We start from the raw sequence: 11,089 nt of genomic DNA, 5'->3' as shown, positions 1-11,089 counted from the left end.
GTGTTTATCTTTAATCACATCTTTAATTGCACCTGAGTTGGGATGTTTGCAAGGCAAAAGAGCATCTGTGGTGGTGGAGTGGATAACCAAGTAATGGTGAGACATGAGGCCTGAACTGTGTGGACTGTAGACACTTCAAATGCACATGAACATGAGTAGGACTGAGGTATTTCCATCTTTGATTGCCAATTTGTTGCCAGACATGTAACTTAAAATTATGGAAACTCTGAACCAAGCATGTAAGCAGCAGTGATGTCTTTTTTTACACTGGGAAAAATCTTGGGTTTCTTCTTAATGTATCACGACATATGAGCATGCTGTTTGAGTATCTAAAAGTGACATAATTTAACAGGAACTGAACAAATAGATTTAGACTGCAGAATTAACAATAGCAGGGATGAAAAGGAACTAGTCTTTGAGGAAACTTCATCGGTTGGTGTAAAGCTTACACCGTCATTACCTGCCATAGCAGGATATTGAATGCAATATGGAGAAGGTCTGTTCTTACGAGTTACTGAGCAGTGAAGGGCTCTGTTAAATTGCAAGAGTGCCACTTTCTGAATGCAGGTGTGCACATTGGTGGGGAGAAGGCTGGCACGCCCAGCCACTGGGATGTGCAGTCACATCCTCATCAATAAAGAGCATCAGCACTCACCAACTAGCAGAGGATGTGACGGGTGAAGCCTGAAAAAAGATATTTTACAATTTTTTTTAATCTGGTTGATTGACATTTTACAAACTGTTCATTGAGAAAGACCTATTTTTGATGGATTTACTCTTATTGAGAACACTTTCTGCAAACAGTTCTGAAAACTGTTGAAGCATTTTGTGCTGTCAATCTTTTAAGTCAAAACTACATTTTTAAGACCAGTGGTGGTTTTTCATTTCCACAGTTAAGGTACCTGACAAAGAAGAATGGAAAAACATGAAAAACAAAATAAAACATCATACTTCACCCAAATAAAATTATTTTTAAAACTACCAACTTGCAAAATACTATACTGACTTTTCATTTGGACTGAGTATTTTTTGAGCTCAGACATTTTTCCTGAGACAAAAATAATTTTCCTTTCTATTCTATCCAGAGGGACCAGTCGGAAAAAAAAAAATACTGTTTTCTATTTTTGTCCCTAAGCATTTTTGCTTTCTGTATTTTTTTTCTACTTTCCTTCCTTTCCTTTCTTAAAATGCCCTATCTGCTAAAAAGCAGAAGAAAATTGAGTCTGGAACCCAAGATTCTTTGGACTTGCTCTCCTCTTTTCCTGTGTTTATTCAGGAGGAGTAAGAAAAGAGCTATATTAAGCTGAAATTTTATTCTGCTGTTCTCTGTTGAACAAAAGATAGTCCACTAAAGCCACTAAATCACAGATAACACTTCTCTGGGCAACATTATTAGGAACTGACAGCTGGAGATAGATGAAGATCTCATCTTTTAAAGAAAAAAGTACATTTAATTTCCTTTGTACGTAAAATAGAGAGCACAGCATTGTGTATCTGAAGATAAAAAGAGATCTCAGTATATGCTGGGTGCCATTCTTACAGAGATATAATACTCGTCTGTGTTCTGAGCTTACATTGAGCTTTAAATTCAAATTCATTTAGAAACAACTATTCTTCAATTCATGGTAGACAGTGAACTTTAAAAAAAGAGGGTGACATTTACAGCCAGTTCCATTAGAAAAGAGTGGCTCAGAGAATGGTTTGATCCCTTTTGGGAGGAACACTGGAAGACAGGACAGAAGGAGGAGAGAGAATGGATCTGTAAGGCAGAGAGATGAGTTTGCCCCTGGTCCTCAAGGGCTCATCCTGGGAGCCACCAGGCCTCCTTGAGGGTGATACCATAATAGATTTGATACTGAACACACACAATGGTGTTGGTATTGAACATCGAGGATCTCATCAACTACCTTGAAACAGACCCGCTAAAAAGCTATAGTCATTTTTTCCGCCAGCTGAGGCACATCGTGCCAGGCTCCAAATATGCCGGGTGAAAGGGCACGAATTCCTTCTACAGAGGCATGGGCAACGTATAATATGCCCTTATTTCCCGGGGACTTTTTTGATGTGTTTTTTTTTTTTTTTTTTCCTTTCTCAAGGAACCTGTGACTATGACACATATACTATTCACATTTGCCATGTATAAGCCAATTTCACACGTTCCTTCTGCAGCACTACCACCTGCTGCTTTGCTTGCATTTGATTGTAAGGTGTCCCAAGCAGCATGGAAACAGTGAGGGTGAAACTTTGTTTGCCTGTGTTAAGCAAGACAGTTACACATGCAGTTAAAACACATTTAACAAGAAAATGTGGTCAGTCCAATTCCAGTGGTATGAAAGACTGCTTTTGGCTCCTGGGGAGAGTACACGTTTTAAGAAAAACATCTGTATGGAGCTTTTGTTTCTAAGTCTAGAGACTATTTGTGTGTTGGCTGAGTCTGGTTGCAAGCCCTTGTAAGAAATGAAAGCCTAACACTAAGCAATTACCTTCCTTCGATTAAAGGCTTCTACTAAGCCAGTCTAAAATAAGAGTGGAAATTTTTTCACGAACCTTACTCTACTGAAGGATGAAAAGTGGTTTTCCATGAAAAACATTGGCAATAAGCAGCCCCTCTAACCATAAAAGCTTTAAGGAAAATTCTTTGACCATCTTAATTTCAAAAATAGTTATTCTGCTTTCCTAAGACTTCAAATCATCCTCTTCTTTCTTTATTTATTTTAAAATCTTTTTTTCAAGTGGACATAGTTAGTAGCAAAGGATAATATTAGGCTTTCCCATTTCTTGCAGAAATAAGTGCCTCTGGAAAATACAGAATATAAAATGAAACTTGCCCTGGATTCAAGCTGGAAATGCAAACATAGCAAGTCAGAGCAAATGCAAGCTCATCAAGAAGTACAAGGGTCTGTGTAGTTATTTCACATGTTGAAAACTACTGCTTTGAGTTTCACCTATACGCAGGCACGCACAGTGAAACACAAAGTGTCCATGTAAAAAATCCAACGAACACAGACCTTCAAATTTCTCTAAATAGCTGCTTCTTTGTGAAGAAGTGGATTTCCTCCTCTGCTTTTTGGGACTGGTCACCAGCTGATGATGGGGATAGACTTAAGTTGCTTTTCAGAAGTTTCTGCATTCTATATTTTGATCTACAACTCCCATCACTCATGTCTTATTACACCATGACCTATCTTTTTTGGGTACTGGACCCTTTTCAAGACCTTGGAAGATCACTGTGAGCAAGATTGCTGTCTGCATTCTGATTATGTAAGTTTTTAACACCCAGCTGCTCCTCCAGATGTATTGAGCAACTTCAAAATTCAACTGCTGTGCTATCCAGTAGTTTTGAAAGCTTTTTTGCACCACAGCAGCTACAGCTTTTGCTAAGGCTCTCCTTCATCTGTCACAGCTTAACTGAGATATTGAGCATTTTGGGTCACCCATGCATCTGCACATTCAAGGTGCTGTGGGAAAATAACTCTCAATAAGCAGGATCCACAGGGCAGATCTCACACAGAGGTCTGGGCAGCATTTTGAGCTGCAGACAGCTGCCACTGGGAACCATCCAGGCAGATAGCCACATATCTGTGGTGCTATGCTGACCTCTCCCTGTCCCTGGAGACAGGTGTCCCAGATTTCTTCCAATTCTATGTCCTGCTGCTTTTCTTGTTATGGAAGATCCCAAAGACCAAACTTGCTACAGTTTCTTTCAAAGATAAACACCTCCTTTACTGTCAGACCAGGGATTTTGAAGCTGATTTTTCAGCCCACATACACACAGACACCTAGCCAGGCTTGCTTCTTTTATTTCTAATTTCAGCAACACTGATTAGAAGATCTGGCTTCTTCAATCCTCTCTTTTACCCTTGTAATACTGAACACCTCTCGCTAATGCCTTGTTTTCATTCTTCTCAGACCTGTGTATGCCAGTTACCAAAGAGGATGCAAAAATGTCAATCAGTGTCTCAGGCTGACAACTGTACTTAATTATTTCTGACCCCCTCCACTCACAGATGTTTAAAATTTTGATTCGGGAGCTGAACGAAGTTGTCTTCAGGAACCTTAGAGACAACTAGAAGACACTAACTGGTTTTCAAAAGGATAGTTCAAATAAGCAGCCAAACTGAGCATGAATTCTGAACCAACTGAAGTTTGCCTCTCCTGCTAATGTTATGAACTATAATTCTCCACATTTCTGGAGTGCCTTCTACTCTAGGTTGCATGACAACTTAAGAGACTTAATTGGCTCTCAACACGCCTTTCAAAAGTATTACTTCCAACTCAACGGGTAAGAAAAGCACAGCATAAAATATCAAGCCATTGTTCAAGTGCATGGCAATAAAGATGAATTGCTGAAATGGCTCTTCCCATTTTATGGAAGTACATAACATGGAAAAGTACAGCTTCTTTGTAGAAGAAAGCTTCTTCTGTTGTTGGTTCGGGCTTTTTTATAATTCATAAATGAGTCAACATTAAAAAATAATTAAAATAAGTCAGCATTAAAAAACATGGCAGGTTTGTATTTTAGTGGACAATCAATAGATATAGGCTGTCTTCTAAAATGGAAGTTGAAGAGAAGGGCAAGTTGGAAAGTTTTCCAACTGCATATCATTTTTTCTCAGAGATGCTAAGATAAATCCATTACTTTCCAGAGAGGCCACTTCAAAGGCAGTTATACATATGCCCTCAGAAATGACAGGATTTAGTGCCTAAGGAAAAGGGAAAGGCAGGGGGACCCCACAACAGCAAACAACCAACTAAGATTGGGTCCTAAGTTAGGACATAAGAAATTGCTCCATATAAGTAATTATTTACAACTACATTCCAAACCTGCTGAAATAAGATGACCATTCCCAAAACAGTCTTTGCAGAATATCAAATTACTAAAAATACACAGGATATTTCAGTGAGTGTTTCGTTCATCAAGAAAACTGATAAGCTTAAGGGCTTCATGCAAGAGAAATATCTTTGCTTCTTCCCCTGGGGGAAGGGGCTGCTTCTCCTACACATGCTGTTCTTAGAAAGCCAAGCGTTTATTTCAGGAGCAGCGCTGGTCCATATTGAGAGCCATCACGCCAGCCTGGGAGCTGAGCACGCCTCTCCATATGCAGAGCAAGGCAGCTTCCCATCTCCTTCAATCAAAGCAGGGAAAAGGAAGATGTGCATCCTTTCAAAAAGGCAGGGAATTTGCAGAGTCCACACCAGTGGGGAATGTAAAGATTTCCAATGGTCCAGCTCTCACTGTAACAGTAGCAGTGATGCAGCAAGAGTCCTAAATAAGAGAACACTGTCAGTGTAGCCAAAGCTCTGATGTCCTTTGAATGATCATTGCAGTCAGTGGAACTGCACCCGGACTTGAATTTAAGAGTTGAAAAAGTGCTTAACAAATTATGCAGTATCAATTACTCCTTATTTGCCATTTTTTTATTTGCCTAATGACAAAACAATTAAAGCAATTTCCTCCTTATCTAGGTCTAGCACAACTTAATGCCTCTGTATTCTAGTTTTTCATTGGTTTCCCTATAGCATTTATTATTATCTGCTCTTGTATTGTTCCTCTTATTCCTCTCCTGGGCGGTTTAATTTGTTCATACTTTGATTTAGAAGCAGAGATATCTATGATATTGAACAGGGAAATGCACAAATACACAGCTCCAACTTTGTTCCAGATTTCATCCACCAGTTTGTGATGGTTTTCACAACTCTATCAGAAGAAAACATGCACAAAACATGCCTAAGATATTTCATGGATGCTTTATGAATTCCTTTATAACTCCCAAAAAATCAATGTTAATTCTTCCTCCTGAGTGAAAGACTGGGCCTCACCACTGACAGTCAAAAGAAAATGAAGTGCTGAGAAAGGGTTTACATGAGGGCAAGGAGGCTACCCTAAAAAAGTGTCCAGAAGGACATTCAGATTACATTTGACACATCCTGCAGAGGGGAGTAAGGCCACACCTTTTCCAAAGACAGTTCCAAAAGGATTTACATATAGGTGCCACTGAGAGTTTTGAAACAAGAATCTGCTGTTAATGTGCACTCTACTGCTCCATTCCTCTGATGAACAGTTTCACAAGTCTGTTGCAACACCTTATGAAAAGTGTAATTTTATTTGAAAAATTGAGTAGATGCTTCTTCATTGAACTCTCTCAGCAGAAGGGTCCTGAATGTTGTTAGAATGTCCTCTAACAACAAATATTTAGCACACATAGACAAATATAAAAAGACAAGCATTTCAGAAGAATTGATTGGAACATAAAACATTTCTATGCACATGCACAAATATACATGTAATAATACATGTAAGATGAGCTTTGCCCCTCTGTAGTGGCTCAAGAAGATTCTGCTACAGTTTTTACTCGCAGAGAAGCAGCACAGCTCTTTGCGAGGAAGAGTTCTTCCAATTTAAACAGAGAGGTTCTAGTGCAGAGGTCTGGACTGCATGAAAGTATTGATAAACTAATCACAGAAATTTAACCACAGCTAAACAAATATTATTTGACCAATTATCGGCTGACACACAGTACATGCCTTTATGGAGTCCCTGGAAATGAAACACTAGAGTATTATTTAGCCAAAATTGGACTCACTGTTCTGAACAGCTCATATGCCTGTGGACTCTCTTCCAAGCTAAAGAGCCTGAAGTCATGCAGGGGCTCCCTGAAGCAGCACTTATCTGGTCACACACATCTAGATGACAGCACTGTTGTTCTCATTAGGATGACAACTTCTGGTACTGACAAGTGACTCTTGAAATGTTATTCCTTGCTGAAGGAGTTTTGAATGTTAGAGACTGAAAAACAATGGGATATTCTCAGTAGAATAATCAGCTTTTTTTAATTGAAAATTCACATATACAGCCTGTGGTACTGTACACAAATGGATGCAAAGAAAGAGCTTCATATAATACAGTGCCTTTTGGACTGATCTCACTGTTACTTATATACACACCAGCTGAATTGTTCACTGCCAATGTTCTCATGTCTGTTCCTGACACCGGATTAAAAAATAAGACAGTCCAGCCTGAGACTTTTTTTTTCAGAGGCACCAGAGGAGGCTTGCTCAGTCACTCTGTCTTGAGACGGAGAGCCTCCCGCCGTTGTTTCTGAACTGTCCTGGAATCTTCCCACGGACTGGGTCCTCTGATGTTCTCCCAGTTATCCAAGTTAGATTTTTCCAGCTTCTGCAGACAAACAAAGCAAAAATAACAGGGTCACCTTGATGGATCCATGATTTAAAGTACATATGATTCCAAATTGACTTCTTTTTTTCACAAGAAACTCAGTACCACCATTGGGTTGATGAACTTTCACCTACCCTGCATGGGAAGTTCAACAAGAAGGAAAAAAAACTAGTAGTTACCCATATAGCTACATAAATGACTAAGATAGGCATTACTGCATCTGCTTGTCAGCAGGTAAATAACATTTAAGGACAGGAAGCACAGCAGTATCTGGGCAAGACTGAAGATACCTTGTATTCACTTTTTCTCCTCTCACCTTGTTTTCCAGATCTGCCAGTCTGCCAAGCATTGAAGTAGTAGGAGTGATAAGCATTCGTATAGCTCAAACAGAAGGATTTGTAATTAGTGAGCTGAAGTATCCTGTCAGCAAAAATACAAAGCATGCTGGAAAAGATTCATTGTCTAGCACAAAGAGAGACAGCAACGGTGCAAACCCCTTCAATCCATGCGGCTTTAACTTGAGAGAGGTATACAATGCTTTCTGCTAACTAGTTTCCCATGGCTCCCAGCCACCACAGACAGGCCTCTTCCTAAGTCATACATGAGATATGCTAACTGAGTGAACTGTCAGGTATTGAAAAACTAGATTTTATTACCTTCTTGCCTACTCCTACCATCCCCCCTCAGAACTACCAATGACTCAGAGGCAACAAAAATGAAGAACAGGTGCCCTTCTGACCTCACCTACCATGTGCTGCAGCCAAAGAACACAAACACATACTGCATCTTCACAGTCCTATTGGCAGAGGCATAGCTGTCCCTTCCCAGGACACAGACCTCAAGTCTCACATGCCAACTGTGGAACAGCACATTTGGCATGATGGGGAGACTGAGGAGAGGGCCTGCACCACTGCCGGAATCAGCACTGTCCTAGATGCTACTAAACAGGGAAAAACTGCATTCCAGTAATGAATGATATGTACTGCAGTGGAACTTAAATCTGATCTGTGATCAAGGCCTCATCTCAGCAAATGCTGTAAAGATACACCAGAAAATACTTAACCCTGCCCTAAGCCTGTGGCCTAATTTGTCTACCATCAATCATTTAAATAAATGGCAAACACCCAGGGACTTGAATAATAGTTGCAGAAAAATCCAACAGCTATAACAGAATAGACCTGCTGCTATTAGTTCATGTTACGTAAAAGTTTCCTGACACTTCTACAATTTAGGAAATTGCAATGAGTTTAGTCAGATATCAAAATAAATTAGGCAACACTCTACAGAAGATACATGAGAGCACATGCACAAACACAGCAGACTTTCACAAGGTAGGAGCAACTGAATTTTTTGTACAGTAGAGTTGGCATAAGTCTTTCTGAAGAATTGTCTTTACTACTTTATACATCTTATGCTTAGCTGGTACTTCATTTCAACCAGAAGGGATCTGAGCTGACATGGAAGGAGAGAGAAGGAGGAAAGGTACTCAACATCCCACACAACAGTAACTATCCCCTCTGATTGCAAATTCAGAATTTAACATCTGATTCTAATGGAAGTGTCAAGGAAACTACACTTAAAATAACCTTGTGCTTTAACAGAAGGGATCCACACTGATTTAATTCAACACTAAGGTATCACACACCTGTGAGGATCTCAACTATTCCAAAGGTGTTTGTCTCCCGAAGCCTGAACATTAATCAACTTCTAAAATCAGTACAACAAAGCTTGTGGTATCTAAAGATAGGCTATATAAAGAAGTCTATCAAAGGAGACATGCATACTGAAGATCTCTACCAAAAGTTCATATTAATTTGTCCCTGAAACCTCACAAAGGCTTTACAGAGAGGAGCTTTATCAAAAATAGGAAGCATTTCAAAACTATAGTATCCAAACAAACCAGTACCTGAAAGTTTCTTGGCAGTTTCCAATAGAAATCATAAAGGTACCTAGAAAACACGCTGACAGAATAAAACAACCAAGGGTTTTGTGCAGTGAATGGTATTGCCTGAGATGACAAATAAGATCTATTGTTCAATTAAAAGATAAAGAAATAAAGGTTACAATGCATACATAGAAACACTGTATTTTTTATTATCATTATATTTTTAGAGATCATCAACATTTTGTGTCATGTATAAGCACTTTGTAGTATCTTACTGCAATATAAGAAGAAAGCACCTTCCTTACCACCATGGGACCGCATCTGCAAAAACTGAGTTTATGGGACAGTTATCAGTCATCAAAAGGCAGAATGATTTGACATTCCAACTTTCTGAACTGATGCTATCCAATTTTGGAATAAAAGAGCACTCCTGTTCCATGTGGATAAACACAAGAAGTATCGCCACAGAAAGGGGATGTGCAAATCTGTTCTGCAATGCTTTCCTATTGAATAGCTCTTTCCATGTATATTTGTGCTGGTTCTGGATGAGGTAGAGTTAAATGTTTTTATAGTAGCAAGTACAGGGATATGTTTTGGATTTGCATTGGAAACAGTGTTAGTAACACAGGGATGTTTTCATTACTGCTGAGCAGCTCACACAGTGCCAAGGCTGTCTCTGCTTCTCACTCCACCCCACCTGCCAGTGAGCTGAGGGTGCACAGGAGGGGACACAGCTGGGGCAAGTGACCCCAGCTGACCACATGGATATCCCAGACCATATGACACCATGCTCAGCATGGAAAGCTGGGGGGAGAAGAAGGAACAGGGGGAGGTTCAGAGAGATGGTGTGTGTGTTTCAGAGCAACCTTTAGATGTGATGGAGCCCTGCTCTCCTGGGAATGGCTGAACACCTGCTGCCCATGGGAATTGGTAAATGAATTCCTTGTTTTGTTTTGCTTACACCAGCACCTTATGCTTTAGCTGTTAAACTCTGTTTATCTGAATCCATGAGTTTCCTCACTTTTACCCTTCTGAATCTCTCCCCCGTCCCATCATGGGGGAGTGAGTGAGCAACTGCATGGGGCTTAGCTGCTGGGGTTAAACCAGGACAGTACCTCACACACAACTGAGGAAACCCCTACCCTTTTTGCTTGGTCACTGACATGAAAATTCTTACAACAGAATCATCCCAGAATAAATAGCTGCATTAGATGTAGGCTAAAGACATGCACACAGCTACATTTTAAATTCATCTTGGTGATGAGAATAAGACTGGATTGACAGTCCTCTTAATTAGGTGCAGCACAAGCTACAAAGTTACACAGCTCCTTCAGACTGCCTGAGCTGTACAGTGAGAATTCAGATAAGCAGCTAGTTCTGCTCTCAGATGAAGCTGAACTCAACATCTTTCATTCTGCCTAGCTAGGTCTTCTCTTTTTTTTTTTTCTTTTTTCATTTTAGCCACTTGGACTCTGCCTACCTAACTTTATGAAGACATAACATCACATGTTAAACTATTTCCAGCTTTTACTAAACTGAAATTCATATGAACTGGAAAGCTAAAAACCAAAAGACTTCTTTTCCCCAATTCAAATGTACTAAACACTCAATCACTGGAGACTACAATGAAATGTAATCAGATCAGATCAGCAGCACTTTTCCTGCTTGTCTCAAACAGCCCAAAGGATATTGAAAATTAGCTGTTTAAAGTAAGATCAGTATAGTCCATTAAATCTACTGATTCTCTCCCTAAATCAGCTAAACTGTCTCTTAAGAGTACAGGACTGACAGAAGCTGTAAATTCAAGGAAAAAAATGCAGTTATTCAGACAGGGACAGTGAAAAAGAAAAAGTTTGCCACGCTGGACTTTTAAGACTTGTTAAACAGCTTGACTGGTGCAAAGGTACCAAAAAGGACATTAAAAGATCCTCACTTTTTAATTGCTGGTTCAAAAACCTGGCTCAACTATAGGACTCTGTCAGCATTAAAGTAAAATAAAATTTTAAAAAGAGTTTGAATTTTACTCT

The 11,089-nt window shown here is 39.6% G+C and overlaps 1 protein-coding gene across 2 annotated transcripts in view; it reads right to left on the bottom strand.

The window, feature by feature from the left end:
• Nucleotides 1-6,812: 6,812 nt before the first annotated feature.
• COX16 (cytochrome c oxidase assembly factor COX16) overlaps nucleotides 6,813-11,089 on the bottom strand; it is a 45,424-nt gene continuing 41,147 nt past the window's right edge. For both annotated transcript variants that reach the window (XM_066188195.1, XM_066188196.1), the window contains exon 4: nucleotides 6,813-7,177. In XM_066188195.1, the coding sequence (XP_066044292.1) occupies nucleotides 7,061-7,177 (117 nt within the window). In that variant the 3' untranslated portion in view covers nucleotides 6,813-7,060. The remainder of the gene's footprint in view (nucleotides 7,178-11,089) is intronic.

Source organism: Chamaea fasciata, unplaced genomic scaffold (genome assembly GCF_029207755.1).
Source record: "Chamaea fasciata isolate MVZ Bird 193981 ecotype frontalis unplaced genomic scaffold, bChaFas1.0.hap1 SCAF_7, whole genome shotgun sequence".
Taxonomy (NCBI): domain Eukaryota; kingdom Metazoa; phylum Chordata; class Aves; order Passeriformes; family Sylviidae; genus Chamaea; species Chamaea fasciata.
Note: the sequence above shows the minus strand (reverse complement) of the source record. Positions and strands in the feature narration are given on the sequence as shown.